Source organism: Oncorhynchus nerka, linkage group LG9b, assembly GCF_034236695.1.
Source record: "Oncorhynchus nerka isolate Pitt River linkage group LG9b, Oner_Uvic_2.0, whole genome shotgun sequence".
Lineage (NCBI taxonomy): Eukaryota > Metazoa > Chordata > Actinopteri > Salmoniformes > Salmonidae > Oncorhynchus > Oncorhynchus nerka.
The window spans coordinates 25453941-25473453 of NC_088424.1; the positions used below are offsets into that span (position 1 = coordinate 25453941).

At 43.2% G+C, this 19513-nt stretch overlaps 1 protein-coding gene across 3 annotated transcripts in view; it reads right to left on the reverse strand.

Annotated features, from left to right (window-relative positions):
- LOC115114504 (zinc finger protein 521-like) overlaps positions 1 to 19513 on the reverse strand; it is a 173434-nt gene that overhangs the window by 76363 nt on the left and 77558 nt on the right. The window contains exon 5 of one of the 3 annotated variants that reach the window (XM_029642785.2): positions 19367 to 19460. In XM_029642785.2, the coding sequence (XP_029498645.1) occupies positions 19367 to 19460 (94 nt within the window). The remainder of the gene's footprint in view (positions 1 to 19366; positions 19461 to 19513) is intronic. The other 2 variants (XM_029642786.2, XM_029642787.2) reach the window with 2 other exon arrangements.

Sequence of the window (19513 nt, forward strand, 5' to 3'; positions counted from 1 at the left end):
CACTGCCCCTTTAAGTCTAATCAGGACAGTGCATTGCCAGGGAAGGCTTCATTCCAACTCCCCCACCCCGGCCCCCATCTATGTGTGTGGGTTCATCCAGTCTCTAGGGGCCCCAGTCGCATCCCTGTATTTGGCCCCCTTATGGATTCTAATCTTTCACTCTGGGTTTCCACTGCCTGCCGCCAAGCCATACCAGGCCTTTAATTCTTAATGGCGGTCAGTAAGTCTCAAGTTGAGCTTCTTTTCTAATTTACAATAAATATTCCTTAAAATTCTTGAATGAACCAATTAAAACCAGTAACATATTAATTACAGTAGCAGTAACACTACAAGCCACACAATCCATACACATATTCCAATGTATACCAATATTCTGTTACAATTAAGACAGGACAGCACAACATACATTCAATACAGATATAGTATCTATTGTTTATCTTCTTTTTAAAGTGCTATACCCATTGGGGCGGACTAAGAGACAGGGCAGAAGTCAGCATCATCACCATTCACTCATCCCTCTGAGTCAGACACTGCAAAGACATGCATAGGCAAATTCCATGGCAGCATCATATATATCTCACATTAAAATAATCCCCATAAGGGCTAACCTTTCGTTCAAATTCATTTGATTCTAAGAGAGTTATAAAAACAATCACAATGCTGAGCTGACAGCCTCGTCCAATCTGTGTCTGTGTTTCATGAGTAGAGTTGTTGTTTGTCTTTCAGTCTTGTGACTGCTCTTGCTAAAGACGTGCTATTCCAAGAATAAAGCATCAGGGGAGATGGGGGATCATTGAATCATACTGGCTAGAATATCACATCATCTGGAAAGCGTCTGTCTTCAATATCAAACTGGGTCTCGAAAATAAGATCTTCAAGAAGAGGGTGGATTTTTCTACGGTATAAATATTGTTATTCTATATTTATGGACTGTTCCAAATAAAAAATGTATCATAAAAAAAAGAGTCCTAACCTGGATTATAATTGTTGTACAAATAAGAAGAAAACAGATACATGATAAAGTAGAGCACATTCTCCATTTGGGCTCTACTTATAAACATTATGGCTATAGCCTTACCAGTACACAGCCTCCATTTTGGCTCCTGGTGTCACCTGTTACAAACTGCCAGCATTTGCAGCTTCACTTAACACTAACATTCAAGGTGACAAATGCTACGAGGGTATAATGTCATGTCACAATGCCAAGAGACCAGGAAACGAAAACTCTTCATAACATGTATTTTTTCATCAGTGCAGGCAGAGGCAACCTAATGAAGAGGGCAGTGAGCCGTGTGCTTCTCAACCCTACATTCTGACTTGTACACATGTAGCAATCTTTAGCATAGCCTTGTCATGACAAAACAGTGATCCAGAAGATAAAAGGAGAGGGGAAGAATGAGAAAGGAATACAATAAGAGAGGGAACAAACACAGAAACCTATAGAGAAAGAGATGAAAAGAGAGAGAGAGAGGAAGAGAGTGGAGAGTAAAGTAGTCAGGACCAACACAGACAGAGAGAGAGAGATAGGAATGGAAATGCAGGAAAAAGAGAGTGATTGGGAGAAACTATCCAAAAAAGGGTAGAGAACAAGACAGAGAAAGAAAGAAAGAAAGAAAGAAAGAAAGAAAGAAAGAAAGAAAGAAAGAAAGAAAGAAAGAAAGAAAGAAAGAAAGAAAGAAAGAAAAAGAAAGAAAGAGAGAGAGAGGAAGAAAGAGAGATCTGTGAATTTCCCCCTTCTATCCCCTGAGACCTCCCTTGATGCCAAGCATTCATCATCCAGCCTCTAATATCAGTTATTCTGTGGCTCCTCTGCTTACAGCAGAATTAATTTTGGCTTTAATTACTCTCATCGGCGGAATGCTGATGAAGGAGAGGGACCGGGCATTCTGGGACCCGGGCCTCATTCCGACGCTTTAATTTGAATGAATTCCACCCGGAGACGCTGGCAAACAACCGGCAGCCGAGCCCAGGGAGCCACTCTGGGACCGCACCGCTCTACACTGCACCGTGAGAGGAAGGAAGAACAGCGGCCGTGGCCCTACCCAACCTAGTGTGTGTGTGTGTGTGTGTGTGTGTGTGTGTGTGTGTGTGTGTGTGTGTGTGTGGGAGACAAACTACAAAAGCAAATAATATCAACGAAAAAAATGAAGGATCCTAGAATTCACCACTACTCTGAGACAGAGACACACTAATGACTGTATTGAGTGGCACAAACGTTACTTAGAAAATGTTCATTAATAGTTCATTTTATTCTTATAAGTAGGGCATATCATATCAAACCCTCCAAATCAGTGTGTGTGTATTATACAATAACCATGGTACCAATACAGATGTCGGATCTTAACTTCTCCTGCTGCATCAGGAAATTCCCATGAGCCTTGTGAGTCCCTAAAACGAGCAGTTCTCTTTCTCTCCATGCGGGGGGCAGTTGAGTCATTGGAATGAGAGCTTGCTATCAAACTAATCTCTCGCTCGCTCAAACACTAGGCCTAGCACCTATTGCTGCAATATTCAAATGTACAAAAATATATCTGAAATGCAGCCATATACATCAACATCCATCTTAATAACATAATATAGATATTGATCTCCACTAGGCTATGACATACAGTTGAAGTCAGAAGTTTACATACACCTTAGCCAACTACATTTAAACTCAGTTTTTCACAATTCCTGACATTTAATACTAGTAAAAATTCCCTGTTTTAGGTCAATTAGTATCACCACTTTATTTTAAGAATGTCAAATGTCAGAATAATAGAAGAGAGAATGATTTATTTCAGCTTTATTTCTTTCATCACATTCCCAGTGGGGAATGTTTACATACACTCAATTAGTATTTGGTAGCATTTACCTTTAAATTGTTTAACTTGGTCAAACGTTTCGGGTAGCCTTCCACAAGCTTCCCATTCCTCCTGACAGAGCTGGTGTAACTGAGTCAGGTTTCTAGGCCTCCTTGCTCACACACACTTTTTCAGTTCTGCCCACAAATTTTCTATGGGATTGAGGTCAGGGCTTTGTGATGGCCACTCCAATACCTTGCCTTTGTTGCCCTTAAGCCATTTTGCCACAACTTTGGAAGTATGCTTGGGGTCATTATCCATTTGGAAGATCCATTTGTGACCAAGCTTTAACTTCCTGATGATGTCTTGAGATGTTGCTTCAATATATCCACATAGTTTTCCATCCTTATGATGCCATCGATTTTGTGAAGTGCACCAGTCCCTACTGCAGCAGAGCACACCCACAACACGATGCTGCCACCCCCATGCTTCATGGTTGGGATGGTGTTCTTCGGCTTGCAAGCATCCACCTTTTTCCTCCAAACATGACAATGGACATTATGGCCAAACAGTTCTATTGTTGTTTCATCATACCAGAGGATATTTCTCCAAAAAGTACGATCTTTGTCCCCATTTGCAGTTGCAAACCGTAGTCTGGCTTTTTTATGGCGGTTTTGGAGCAGTGAGTTCTTCCTTGCTGAGCGGCCTTTCAGGTTATGTCGATATAGGATTCGTTTTACTGTGGATATAGATAGTTTGGTACCTGTTTCCTCCAGCATCTTCAAAAGGTCCTTTGCTGTTGTTCTGGGATTGATTTGCACTTTTCGCACCAAAGTACGTTCATCTCTAGAGACAAAACGCATCTCCTTCCTGAGCGGTATGACGGCAGCATGGTCCCATGGTGTTTATACTTGCGTACTATTGCTTGTACAGATGAACGTGGTACCTTCAGGCATTTGGAAATTGTTCCCAAGGATGAACCAGACTTGTGGAGATCTACAATTTTTTCTGAGGACTTGGCAGATTTCTTTAGATTTTCCGATAATGTCAAGCAAAGAGGCACTGAGTTTGAAGGTAGGCCTTGAAATACATCCACAGGTACACCTCCAATTGACTCAAATTATGTCAATATGCCTATCAGAAGCTTCTAAAGCCATGACATGATTTTCTGGAATTTTCCAAGCTGTTTAAAGGCACAGTCAACTTAGTGTATGTAAACTTCTGACCCACTGGAATTGTGAAACAGTGAAATTTAAGTGATATAATCTGTCTTCAAACAATTGTTGGAAAAATGACTTGTGTCATGCACAAAGTAGATGTCCTAAACGACTTGCCAGAAATATAGTTTGTTAACAAGAAATTTGTGGAGTGGAAGAAAAACTAGTTTTAATGACTCCAATCTAAGTGTATGTTAACTTCCGACTTCAACTGTACAAGTGTCAAGTGTATCCTTGGGTTAAGGAAGGAATTGTCAAAATGTAGTTCAATCGTGGCCTGGGGTGGACTAGCGGCCATATAGGACTATTGTGTCGGTGTGGGTTTGATTTCCTTCTGGTACAAATAACTCAATCCCCTTGATTACAGTGGAGACTCCTCAGAGGAGGAAGGGGAGGACCATGCTCCTCAGTGAAATTCATAAAAATAGTGAAACATTCTAAAAGTTTTTAGATAAAACCATACTAAATAATTGATATAAATAATTGATTAAAACACGCTGTTTTGCAATGAAGGTCTACAGTAGCCTCAACAGCACTCTGTAGGGTAGCAACATGTTGTAGCCGGAGGTCAGCTAGTTTCCATCCTCCTCTGTGTACATTGACTTCAAAACCTAGGAGGATCATGGTTCTCACTCCCTTCCAGAGACTTACACAGTAATTACGACAACTTCCGCAGTCCTCCAACCTAGCACAGCTCTTGCAGCATGAATTGACATGTTGTTCACCCAATCAAAGGATCAGTGAATTAATCTAGTACTGAAAGCACAAGCTACAGCTATCTAGCACGGCAGTGCATAAAATGTGGTGAGTAGTTGACTCAAAGAGAGAGAAAGACAACAGTTAACCTTTTTGGGATAGGGGGTAGCATTTTCACTTTTGGATGAATAGCGTGCCCAAAGTGAACTGCCTCCTACTCTGTCCCAGATGCGAATATATGCATATTATTATTAGTATTGGATAAAAAACACTCTGAAGTTTCTAAAACAGTTTTAATTATGTCGGTGAGTATAACAGAACTCATATGGCAGGCAAAAACCTGAGAAAAATCCAACCAGGAAGAGGGAAACCGGAGGTTTGTCATTTTTCAAAGCTTGGCCTACCAAGCACACAGTGTCTATGGAGTCAAGTTGCACTTCCTACGGCTTCCATTAGATGTCAACTGTCTTTAGAAAATTGTTTCAGGCTTCTGCTATAAAGGAGGGGGGAATGGGAGCTGAATGAGTCATGGGTCTGGCAGAGGGTCTCAGGCTCGTGATGCGCGCTCCCGACAGGGTTAGCTCTCGTTCCAGTGCTTTTCTTCAGACAATGAAATTCTCCGGTTGGAACCTTATTGAAGATTTACGTTAAAAACATCCTTAAGATTGATTCCATACATCGTTTGACTTGTTTCTACGACCTGTAATGGAACATTTTGAGTTTTTATTGTGCTTTCGCTGTAAAGCCGCTTTGAAATCGGACACGGTGGGTAGATTAACAAGAAGTTTATCTTTCATTTGCTGTATTGGACTTGTTAATGTGTGAAAGTTACATATTTCAAAAAAATATTTTTGAATTTCGCGCACTGCCTTTTCGGCGGAATGTTGTCGAGGGGTTCCGCTAGCAGAACGCCTGCCCTAGAAAGGTTAAACAGTTTCGAACTGTTAATGAAGGAGAAGCAAGAGAGAGAGAGAGAGATTTCGTATATATTTTTTAACTTTCACTTAGATAGGAAATGCAGCTAGCTAGTTTAGCCTACTCAAACACCCACCTCAAACAGAGAGGGATGCTATGTTAGCTAGCTGACGTTCCAACACTGGAACTCTTCCAAGTCAAGGTAAGCTTTTTGTTTTATACATTTGTTGCCACCGGGCCGGCCGGTGTAACTGCTAAATTGCTTGCTGACTGTACACTGTACTTCATGATTTTACTATAGTTTACTAACGTGTTAATTCTAGTAGCTATGTTGACTTGCTATGATGTTAGCTAATATGGTGACCACAATGTACGCTTTCTGTAGCAGTTAGCAGTTATGATATGAAGGTATGGCATGGAAATGTTTATCGCCTGGTCACAGACAGCTGATGTGTTGTGCACTGAAGTCCACAAGCGAAGGGAAAAGGTGAGAGAGTGCATAGACACGAGAAGGAATTCTACAATAAGCAAAATAATCATGCTGTTTGTATGTGGCTGTATGAAAGTGAACTGTGTTTGCCTGTGATCATTGGTGTATTCATTCCGCCGTTTCTTAAATAGAAGCAAACCGAACAAAACGGGGAAAATCATACCTGAATTTGTCCAAAAGAAACTCTTGTTTGCAACTGCTGGACTAATGATTAACACTCTAGATCAGCTATATGCAGGCAAGAGTGTGCAAGGCGGTATTGAATGTGTAATGTCACCCATCACCATCTTTTAGGCCGCGGTAACGAGATGACCAGAAATTAAGATCAGCTGTGCGGGTGAATTTAGCACATATTGATGCTTTAGCGAGACATCAACTGGTGATAATCTAGTACCAACCATGTAGGTCCCTTGTTATTTGATTATATTCCAATAAGCTACATTCTGTAGACTACCCGTTAGCCTATCCATAGTCACATAATAAAAGGTGTGAAAACCATTAACAGTTTCGTGTTTTCCTACTGTATAACGATAAACTTTCCTTCCGTGTGGATGCTAGCCCACGTTTTACTGTTCAGCTATGTATAATTTGTCAATTTTGTTATGGTCTTTGGTGTAGAGTGAAAGCCTGTATTGTGTGGCTTTAATATTTAATTTCATAAAGCTGTCAAGATGTTTATGCGTTTGAGCCAATCCAAAGACGATTCCGTTGAGCTCAGACACTTTTCTCTGATGTGTTAATGATCAGACCATTCGTTTTACTTGTTAAAAACATTTTAAAAAGTGCAATTAACTTGTGGGCCTAATGCAGGCTCAGGCTGGTCACTAGATCGCTCAGCACTGGGGCACAAACTCATGACTCCACTGCACTACGGCAGGTTACAATGCAAGCTCTAAGATACACAGGCGCGTTGTTTTAAACTATTTCGTTTTAAGCCTTCCCAAAACCATAGCCATAACCTTAACCACTGGGAATGAATGCCTAAACCGTTGAGTTGTTTCTGTTTTAGCCCAGTAACCATGCAGAATGAACCCAGTAACCACGAGGAATGAATGCGTCAAAAATATACATTAATTCATGAGTCAAAGGGCTGTAGCATATGTGTGCCGGGGTAAACCGCTGGACCACACAAGCACTGAGGTAACCAATAATTGATTCTGCCTATTCCTTGCCTTCAACATGTAATAAATCAAACAAATGATTTCAACGAATGAAGAATACATATACCCCCTACAAATACAATCCACGTTAGAATTCACATGATGCTGTAGCCTGCAAGTAGCCTACATGAGGTACAGTACAGGTGTGTACCCGGGTCTTCCACGGTAGAGACCACCGTAGAGACCAACATTTTACACCGTTAGACCAGGAGGAAATTCTCCTACTGCAGGATTATTTTCCTCCTATGACGAAATGGGTCAAATTAAGATTCGACATCTAGTTTATGAAACTACATAAGCTAGATGCTAACGTATGCATACTGTAACAACAGCAGAAAAATTCATCAGAAACGCGGCAGAAAGAGAAAGGGGGAGAGTGTTGTAATTGACTTTTCTCCAAGCCAGCATGGTAGTTACAGAATGTAACATATTGGATAAGGATTGTGATTGATTGTGTGAGTCTTCCATAGCGATTCGTTTGATTAAATGTAACCACAGGATCCTCTTCCAACTCCTAATGAAGCAGCAATTTGAAAACTGGGAAAGGAGGAGAGTGAGCCAGACAGCCTATAGCTAGCTCCACACACACTGTCTCCGTGACGACCACATCACACTGTATTGAGCTACTCTAACAGAGTAGTCCTCCAACCGCCCCAACTACAGCAATATGTAAATCATGACTGCCTCACAGTTGTCGTAGAACATGTTCTTCTAATCCTAGGTTACTGTAACTATGATGTTCACACCCTTAGTTAATTCACCGTCATTGTGGAAATGAGTAAAAGAGAAAGCTATTATATGGTACTGTCACATTGTCTGGTTTTTTTCTGTTTTTAAATCTATTACCAGAAATTAAACAAATTATTTGCGCAAAAAGTCTAATTTCACCCAAAATGTAGTATTACTGCTCAACCGTTGGAACAGCGTGAGTTAACAGTAACATGGAAATGTACTGTATAATTATGTGGAATAAATCTCTGAAGGGAAAACATACATTTCCCCTTGCATCGGGAATAACATAGTTAGAATTAATATGTACGCCAATATTGTATAAGAGGGAGATGTTTAAGAATTGGGTTGGTTATTATAATAATCACTTAGTTTCATTATAGATGTTGGTAATCTTTCAACCAATTATTTTGTGACTTTTTTATTTATTACACCCACATACAGTATAAACACACTACTTTAAAAAAAATGTAAACACAAATCCATAACTTTCACCAACACCTCTGCACTGGAAATGTAGCTAGATAGAGTAGGTTTCGACTAATAACCAAACTTGTCCAATCAGAAGCCTGGGTTGTAGGCGTCACCTTTGGTGACCCTGAGAGCCCCTGGACAGGTGGGCGGTCAGCCCCTGTGGTCCCTGAGCAGGGTCCGTTTTGGCAGCGACCGGGCATGATGAGCAGCTGGGTCACAAACACTAAGCACATTAATATCTTCTTAATGATAATAATCATTATGGTATAAGCACCTTCCCAAAAGTGGGCCGGATTGTGGGAAGTGCCAGGTTAGCATCATTGTCGTCTGTAAGGTCAAAAAAATTAGATGAAATAATGAGCAGTATATCTCACAGCACAGACACCATGATAATGACAGCCAACACTAAAGCGCTTAAGTGATAATGCCATTTTTTTTTAAAGAACATAGTCTCGGAAAAACGCTTGACACCTATGATCAACATTTATCACGGTATATGAACAACAGACACATGGAATATATTACACCATGACGGAGTGCCAACCAACCACAGCCTACATTTTGTCTACCAACTAGAATAACACATTTTCTCTCCAAACCCCTCAATTTCAGTGTTGTTTATTCACCACACTAGACTTTGTGGGACCACTCAACCACAGTACTGTCTTCCAGGCTTCCATGAATCCATGAAGCTACCACATCCTCACAGTCTTTCCCATATACCCTCCATCCACCTCATTTAATATAACTGTCACTGTTCACCTATCATAGCCTATTATCTGTCTCATTCACGTTCATTATTGAAGCTAATGATCTGTTGTCCTCTCTTTTCCCCATTGAAGGAGGACTACATTAAAAGTCTCTTACTAACTTAATTAGTAATTATAAACGTTAAAGATTAATCAGAGGGAGAGTGGCTTAAGGTTTGCGTCTCCAGTGGGACAAATGGAAAGACAAAGGGCTGCGTCGCCACAATGTTCACTCTGAACCTTTATGGAACGAACAGAGAACTCTGAACATTCTACCACTAACGCCCAACTAGTGCCTGTCTATGTCTGAGTTGAATGTATTGTCTTTCAAAAAATCTGCAGAGAAAATGTGTCAATTAAAAATGTTAATGCGACAAAAACTATTCCCGATAAATTATATTACATTTTTAGAACAAACCCATACATCTAAGCTCATAAACCAAAAAACACAGTATTTTGCTTTCTTTTACTGTTGATTAGGCAAAACCACTTTACAGTACGCTCCAGCATTCTTTTCATGCTCATCATCTACTGTAGCGGGGATAATGTTGTAACAAAATGCAACGTACAATAATGGTAACAGATGATGCATGCAGGACACACATTATCCTCCACATAACACACATTATCCAACAACATAACTCACATTATCCTCCACATAACAAGACTGAAATGGATCCTCTCAATTAAAACCCGTGATACAGACTAGATCTGCGTCACACCGACAATTCCACCTCAGCAGAGTCGAGGAACTGTATTAACACTGATACATCAACATTAATGCTTAATATGTACTGTAGCTTTCATCCTGGGAGTTCCTGTGGGAGTAATACTGTATGTACTGCAGCTTTCATCCTGGGAGTTCCTGTGGGAGTTCCATTAATGAGGAAGAATCGCCCAGGACCATCTCCTCTCCCAGTGTTCCGGAGTGTGTTGACGATGGAGCCAGAGGGGGCTGCAGTCACGGAATGGAACAGGGAAAACAAGCAGTAACTTTCTAAGATGAGGACGGGAAGAGTTGTGGAGAGGTGGAGGGATAAACTGCAGATCTGTTTTCTCCTCATCTTGTTAAGGTTAAGAGGTCAAGTGAGGAGAGTCTACTGTAAGAAATTGTACACTTTTTATTGATCTAAAGGGGACATTGTCATTGTTTTTAGCCTATAGTACAATTCTGAGTACAGTAAACTAAAAGCTAAAGAAATGTTACACTGAGACAAACAACAGGAATACCACACTGCGGGAATGGGAGGGGTCTACTTTTTACTGAGCATTTTCCTCTAGAAATGACTGGTGTCCATTGTCATGTGTCTGCCCCGTCTCCTTGAGAGGAGAAATGGCAGTGCTGCTATCACACGGGATGGGACGGGGGGCTGGCTGGTGTCTCACAGCACCTGAAACCTATTAGAGAGCGCTTTAGAACATTCCACAGGGTTCCTCCACTCCGCTTCACATTGGCCAGAGGGCATCATAAAGGTCTTCACTGAGAGGGTTGCTCACTAAATCAGATGCCCGGTAGTTTTTTCGTCCGCAGACCCAGTGTATTGTACAGCCGGGACAGGCAAGTTGAAACAACAATACAACCACCACTGCGTGAGAGAGAAGGGATAGAGGCTTCTAAAATGTCCAACAAGAGTCAAGACGATCTGGCTCTTGTTGTTGGTGTTCAAGTCGGGCAATACAGCATGGCAAAAGGAAATAGGACTACTAGAGCAGTGTAAATGTAATGTAAATGTAAGGGCCCCAGAAGGGTGTGTCCTCAGTCCTCTGCTGTACTCTCTGTTCACCCACAACTGTGTGGCTTTACACGACACCAACTCCATCATCAAGTTTGCTCGTGACACCACGGTTGTAGGCCTGATAACCAACAACGACAAGTCAGCTATGGAGAAGGTAAGTGAACTGGCATTGTGGTGTCATGACAACAACCTCTCCCTCAACGTCAACAAGACAAATGAGTTGATTGTTGACTTCAGGATTTTAGAGGAGGGAGCGTGCCCTGATCCACATAAACAGGACTGCAGTAGAGAGAGTCACGAGTTTTTAAGTTCCTCGTCCACATCACCAAGGACTTTTCATGGACCAACAACACCACCACTCTTGTCAAGAGGGTGCAACAGCATCTCTACTTCCTAATGCAGCTGAAGAAATGTAGCATGCCACCCCAGATCCTCTCCAGATACTACTGCTGCACCATCGAGAGCGTCCGGACTAGTTGCATTATGGTCTGGAACGGAAATTGTGCACTACCGCAACGGCCCTCCAGCGGGTGGTGAAGACTGTCCAGTACATCACTTGGATCGTGCTACCATCCATCCAGGACATCTACTCAAAACGGTGCCTGAGCACGCAGCATCATCAAGGGCCCCACACACCCCAGCCACGAGCTGTTCTCTCCCTTACTGTTGGGCAGACGCTATTGGAGCATGAGGTCTGATACTAACAGGCTCAGAGACAGTTTCTATCTACAGGCCATCAGACTGATTAACACTTGAACTGGACTGACCACCTGCTCTGATTCTCCGCACCTTAGCAAACATGCACTCACTCATGCACACACCCACACAGACATACACACACAAATATACGCTCATGCTACACACACATCACAACTGCAGCAAACGGACTCTTATTACACTGCTCAGTTCATACACTGCCACCCAGCCCCTCCTTCCCCAATACACGTATAAATATTGGATTATATATTGAGCCTTCCTGTATTATATTTATGCTAAAATGTTTATTCTATTCTACTGCCATTTACTTATTGTTCGTATTCTTGTTTTTTACTATTTCTTATTGTTGTTGTCCAGAAGGAACCTGCAAGTAAGCATTTTGTTGGACGATGTATACCATGTGCGTATCCCTTACATATGACTAATGAAACTTGAAACTAAGGACAGCGGGAAGAGCTCTTCTGAAAATATACAAATTAAATACGAAAAAGGAGGTCTTTATCAAAATATAGCTAAAATGTCAAGAATGACTTTAATCTGACAACATACTCCAACAGATCATGTTTGTGTTCAATACTTAGCCATCTGGACTCATAACAGCCAGACCCCAATAGTGCACTCACACTAAGAAACAAGCACACAGAACCCAATGCCAACTTTACCACGCTAGCTAGCTCTATCTATGTACACACCACTGTCCCTGCACTGTCCCGGTGTTTAGCTGCAGCATCAAGGTCCATCTCTGTGCTCTGCTCTGCATTGGCTGGCTCTGTCTGTCCAAGCCTCAGTGTTATGCTCGGTGGGTTTAGCTCGGTGGGTGTCTGTGGCCTCTCCTCTGGCCGCCCGTGTCCATTTGCTCTGCGGGTATGGCAGGCCCGAGCTGACAGATGGCAGCCCCTCTCCTCCACTCCCGTTCTCTACTCCCACTCCGGAGTAACACAGTAACTGTTTTTTCCTCCAACGTTGACCTTGCCGCAGCCAGCCAGCGATCCAGGCTGGCACTCCGCCTGTCGAACAGGAGGGTAATGAAGTCCAGTGCAGCTCACATGATTATTAAGGCTTTGGCGCTGGGGGGCCTTTGAGGGGCTCACGCTCTACCCCCCTCACCTCTCTTCTCCCCTCCCTTCTCCTCCCATGTCTGTCGTTCACACACCAAGCGTTGATGAGAACAGTCAATCGTTACACAGCACTTTGGAAACACCAATTGTGCGCCATTAAGAGTGTTCCAATCCTTGGGTACATCTCTTTAGCAGTTTGTTGTTGGTTTGTAGCCACAGAATCTGCTTATGATAAGTTATGCCACTGGAATGCCTTTTCTTTATTGATTTTAAGTAGAAGAGTGATCTTATATCGCACCCAGATGTACTGCTGTAATTCCTCCCAGCTGACACCAACACGGAAGGACTATGTTAGGACTAAAGTTTCATCAGATGAAGATACTGTATATAGGTGACAACTTCTAAAGCCAGACCACACCGCCACGTCAGTCTATCACACCACCACGCCACATCAGTCTATCACACCACCACGCCACATCAGTCTATCACACAATCACACTGCGTCAGTCTGCCACGCCACGTCAGTCTACCACATCACACCGTCATGGCACGTCAGTCTATCACACCACCACACCGCGTCAGTCTGCCACACCACGTCATGTCTACCACACCACACCGCCACACCACGTCATGTCTACCACACCACACCGCCACATCAGTCTATCACACAATCACACTGCGTCAGTCTGCCACGCCACGTCAGTCTACCACATCACACCGTCATGCCACGTCAGTCTATCACACCACCACACCGCGTCAGTCTGCCACGCCACGTCAGTCTACCACATCACACCGTCATGCCACGTCAGTCTATCACACCACCACACCGCGTCAGTCTGCCACGTCACGTCAGTCTACCACACCACACCACCACACCACGTCATGTCTACCACACCACACCGCCACACCACGTCATGTCTACCACACCACACCGCCACACCACGTCATCTCTACCACACCACACCGCCACACCACGTCATGTCTACCACACCACACCGCCACGCCACGTCAGTCTACCACACCACACCGCCACACCACGTCATGTCTACCACAACACCACGCTAGCCCTGTAATTCTCCCCAGGGCAGAGGGAGGCATCTCTCTCCAGTCACACTCAGAGTCTGGGTCACACAATGAGAGGTCGTTCTGCGATTTGAGAGGTGTGGGTTGCAGCATTGACCTTTACTAAGGCAGAGCTGTCTGTTTGCACTGCTCCCATAAGCCACCTCCCCGTCTGACTGCTTAGCAACCCCCTCGGACCGGGGCGTGCCGCGGTGCGCATGCTCCGTTGGCCTCCGTGACATCTAGGAACCTCCGGGGAGGGACAGGAATGGAGAGGTTCATTCTGATCATCCAGTATTTATAGGCCAATTCAGAACAAGGGTTGGCATTAACACTCTAAAGGAGACATCCCTCCTGTATATCAATAAAACATAGAGGAGCCAGGACTGGAGCACAAGAAGGATGAGCCTTCTACCTCAAGCTCATTCCAGGACTGTAGAGAAACCAAGCAGTCTGACATGGTAGCTGGGCTAGAGCTACAACAGACAAATGTGTCATTAGGTAGAGTCCTACAACAGTATCTCATCAAAAGGATTTGGCAAAATAAAATCACCATGGTGACATGACATCAGCCTACCAATCACAACAGAGTCCAGACATTGTTCACTCAAACCTTGTACAAACACACCGTATGAACTTGTGTTGTTGGCCTAGTCTGTGAGGTTTGGGGAAATATCAAGAAAATCTCTATATAAGGACCATATCAGACTGAGCGTGTCTGGCCTAGCAACAGACCATCATAACATAAATACCTTTCCAAGAAGAGTACATTCACCGCAATGCTGTAAAAGCTTTTAGAGACAGTCTCTGAGTTAAAGGAGAACTTAAACTTTTTTTTTAAGGAAGAAACTATAATCCAGTCAGGTAAAAACTGTGCAATTGAATGTGTCGAAACTACAGATACTATTTTTCTTTGCAGCCCATCTCTGTTTCTCTATTCACCTCATGGACTCCACATTAGTCAGGCAGAGAGGTATAATGTAACGGGAAGGAAGGTGAGCGTAATTGCATATTAGCAGCAGCACACTCGACTGCGCGGGAGGTGACTGCGCTAACGAATCGAGAGGAGTTATTATTAATCACCAATTAATACAAATCAGGCTAGAAATCGCACTCAGTCTACAGTACGCATGGCTTCCTTTTGTTTCCAATGGCTGATCTGGGCTGGTCAGAGTGAGACTGGTCTGTTCTCTTATTTATTTCATCACATTGATCTAGTTCCTGTTGCTGTGGTATGTTGTGTTGACTATTGGGTTTTAGAGTCTGATCCAACCCCCTAGGATTGAAATGAGAAGCCTGTTCCACTGTGTTAGTTAACAGATTACATGTGTATGTGCTTTATGAATGAGATTAATTCATTGCAGAGCACAGGTTATTGTTATACTGTCTGGTGGTAATAACAAGAAAACACTAAAAACCATCCTATTTCTTTACGCAACACGAAAAGAAGTCCTTTAATGGAGTAGTGAGTGAGTGTGTTGCCACTAGTAAAGAGAATGACAGAGACAGCCTAATCAACACACCATTGTCCAAACTGCTCCAGGGACCCACAACCAGGAGGAAAGGGATCATTTGAAGCCCTTTAGAAGGCAATGAAACAAGCCTTTTAGCCTCAACTACAGCTATACTTCTCTATTTACTCTATCATCACTAAAACCCAAACACAGTAAGGGTTGCCAGATTGGTGGATCATATAAAAAACTAAACAACAAGCCTTTTAGCCTCTGAAAACAGCTATTCGTCCTGCTTTACTACATCACTAAAAGCCAAACACAGTTAGGGTTGCCAGATTGGTGGTTAGTATGAAAAACGGTGTCAGAGAGTCAGGGAGGGAGAGATAACAGAGACAGAGGTTGAATCTGGAGGAGGGCTAGAGGCCTCATGCTCCTCACCCTCCTCTCTCCAGCTCTGTAACGGCCCACAGTGACCTGCTTCACACAGAGCGGCCAGCTGTACACCAAATGTGCCTTTCCCTCTCCGCCCCGAACCTCGTACCCTACCCCTCCTGTCCCCCCCCCCCCCCCCCCCCCAAGCTGACCAGGCCACTGGCTCCGCTCTGTGAGAGGGAGAAGGCTCCTCCCTGAATTGGCTGCAGGCTCAGCATTGTCCTGTCACCAGCCCAAAAAACGGTAGAGGTGACCCCAAAACCACTTTCTGGAATGTCCTACCCTGCTGCCTAGGGTTTGTTTGTTTATGATTGTCCTTCTGAGCCTTGCCACCTTGGCTGGAGTAGCTTGGACTGGAATAGTATAAAAATATAGGATCAGAGTGGACACCAAAATTGTGAAAATGTGAGACCCTTCTTCACCTTTTAAGCACCACGCTCACTGCCCATGCTTTTAAAAGGTGTCATTGGTCACTGAAATCCACAGAGGGATATTTGAGACAGTAGGATAAATGGGTCAAAAGTCCCCCCCCATGAGTTCCCGGTGAGGTCAAAGTGGAGGGCTGTGGAGAGGTTATGTCCCGTTGGTTTAAACCCAACAGGCTTAACTGACATATGAAGGAGCTTCAAAGGCAAACAGTTCAAAACAAACAATAACTTGAGCAAACAAACAACCCATCTAGAGCAGGGATGGGAAATTTTGATGGTAGTGGGGCCCAAGAAAAATCCTAACTCATCATGAAGGGCCGCGGTGTCTCGCAGGTCTGCATACCCACATCCATACACACACGTAGTCAGAGCTGGCTCTAGCCTTTTGGGGGGCCTGAGCAACACATTTTATCGTCCCCTTGAGAGCAGAGAGAAAAATTTTTTTACCTGCGGGCCTACAAAAGGGGGGTCACGCGCTGGCCGCCAGTTACCCATCCCTGATCTAGAGTGCTTGTCTCATTCAACCCAAACAGATGATGATTGACACAAATGTGTTGTATCTGTGTGGAGGATGAAGAATTCAGAATGCCTTAATCAACATCCTGCACAAAGAAAGATACAAATGAGGGAATTGATAGTCGACAACCACAACAACTGAAAGCAGTATAAATCTGTTTGTCGGGCACCCTCAATTCTGTAAGTGCACCATGCCAAAAAAAACTGTAAACCAAAGAGTGGCCAGCTGTCTTCTGGCCTGCTATTAAATTGCTCCTTGGATGGTGGCAATATCATTTTTTTCTCGATAGGAGTATCACACCAGGTCCCCAAACAGAGCGACCAGCTGTACAGCAAATGTGTACTGATCCATCTGGGCCCTAGCAGGTTGCAGCCTCCATCTTAAGACACTTGGGTCTGTTTCCAGCGCTTGGCCAGAGCTGGTCTAGCCTGGTTAAACCAGACTGAACACAGAGGCAACATTGTGAACACAGTGTTGAGTCTGGTTCAACCAGGCTAGGGCTGGTATGCAGTGTACTGTCCTCCTTCATTCACACCCATAGCCACCTCCCTCCTTCCCTCCCTCCCTTCCACTTCCAAATGATGCTAAATGTTGAGAAGCAATGCACGAGAGCTGTGCTTTCTGTCGTCATGCGAGCATAATATCCATGCATCAAAATGTGCTGGCAGACGTACAAACAAGGCCACAAGCTAGCTAGCTCTTTGGTTAGGAAAGCGGGGAGGAAGGGGAGACAGAGTGCACTTGGTTTACGGTCAGAGATGATTGTATTACAAAGACAGACAGCTGAGATGGACTTCTCGGGTTCTGTTGTTCCATACACTTAGCGACAGCGTTATGTCACGCCACATCACTATATATAGTTATCAGTGTGAAGCAAAACCAGTGGGGAGTGGGGTAGGAGTGGAGCAGGGCATGGGTTGAAAATAACACCCCTGTGAATCCAGCTCCTGCTCCATTACCTAGGCTAATAACGCTGAGAGCTGAGCAGAGATGACCCCAGCCCCGTTTCCCCTCTCTAGTGCAGATGGCCATTAAAGTGAGAAAGTGGCCCTTTTTCAGGGAGAAAGAGACAGTACTTAGAGCTTTTTCCAAATTAGGGTATTTCAGTTTTTTGGAGGGGGAATGAGGGTATTTCAGTTTTTTGGAGGGGGAATGAGGGTATTTCAGTTTTTTGGAGGGGGAATGAGGGTATTTCAGCTAAATTGGGTTTGTGGTAATTACAGCCTGCTCCAGGTTTAACCCTCCCATTGTCAGAGAGGTAAAGCAGAAAGAGAAATGCCTCAGCATATAAAACCAACCATTGTCAACTCTGAACAATGTTTGTGTAATAACATAACTATAGGCAAATAAATAATTACAAAAAAATTACAATGACTTTTTATCGATTATATCTATTTCTCTTTAATCTATTTGAAGTATACACTTTCTTTAACAAAATGCATTCGATCAATCAATAATTGATTTTGATCCATTGCACAGTTGTATTTATTCCAAATAAAGTCATTCCAGATTTGGTTTTCTGAAACTGTTTGGATTCTAACATTATGGGGGAATAGCATGCCTGTCTGTGTGGCTGAAAGACTTAAAGTAACCAGTAGGGGGAGGTGTTTTGAGAGGACTAGCGCCAGCATGGTGATGTATTAGGCACCCCCAGTAAAGTGTACAGAGAGCAGATCAGATGAATACAAACCAACCACACACATAGCTACACACTTTCTCACACACACACACACACACACACACACACACACACACACACACACACACACACACACACACACACACACACACACACAGCTCAAAATCAGAAATCACATGCCTGCGATTGTTTATGCACAAACAGTGTGTTCCTGATAGAATTGCCCACCGGTCCTTATAGAATTGCCCGCCGTGTTTAAATTCACCTGCGCCTAGGAGCACGTCCCAAACAGAGAGGCGGGTTGGTTCCAGATCAATGAGTCTCTCTCCCACTGAAGACAACAGATAATGCAGTGTAATGAAAGAGACGCCAAACGAGTTGAATAAATGAATGAATAAAGGAAGGTGAGACTGGAATTCAGACGCCTACTTACTGCAGGCAAGAAAGAAAGAAGCCTGGGTAGTGAATTGTGTTTTCTCTGCAATTGATTCTACCTGCATACAAATGAAAGCCAAAAGTAAAGACATTTGAGAATTATAGAACAGGAGAGGGTATGCTCTTTGTGTTTTAATTAAGCATTCAGAATATTAATGTGTTGAATAACATTTGAGTAAAGGGTTTTATCTAGATTCTGGTTCGATGAACTTAGTCTACATCCATGAAATTGTACTACATTGTTGTTTTCATACATTTCATACAGGATCAGGCATTTCAGCATTGACAGACAAGAATGTCTGAAAATCAAAAGCAGGCTCACACAATGCTCATGCTTGTGCATCCCAGAGGCTTTCATCACAAATTCACAAGGTATAAAAATAGAGGATTTTATATTCTATAGTTATGCTTACAGTAATTACTTTTGTTACAACAAAGGGTGTATTTAGTATTGCAATCTGGGGAGAGTGTGAAAGATTTCAAACCAAATATGAAACAATATGCTCTGGATAAGAGCATCTGCAAAATGAACAAAATGGAGTGTAAATGGAATATCTTCGGGAAATATGTTGAATAATTAACAATATATCAACAGATATTCCTTTGTATGACTAGATTAGACAGTATCTCAAAACAAGTGACCATAAACATGGAGAGAAATATGAAATGAGTCACCTCTCCTACCTAGCATGTGATTGGCCACGTGGACCTGGATGTCCCATTCGCTGTAGAAGACCATCTGACACTTGATGCACTGGTAGGTCTTCTTCTGAGCAAGAGACCAGGAGGAAAAGACAACACAAGGACACAGGGTTTTATACT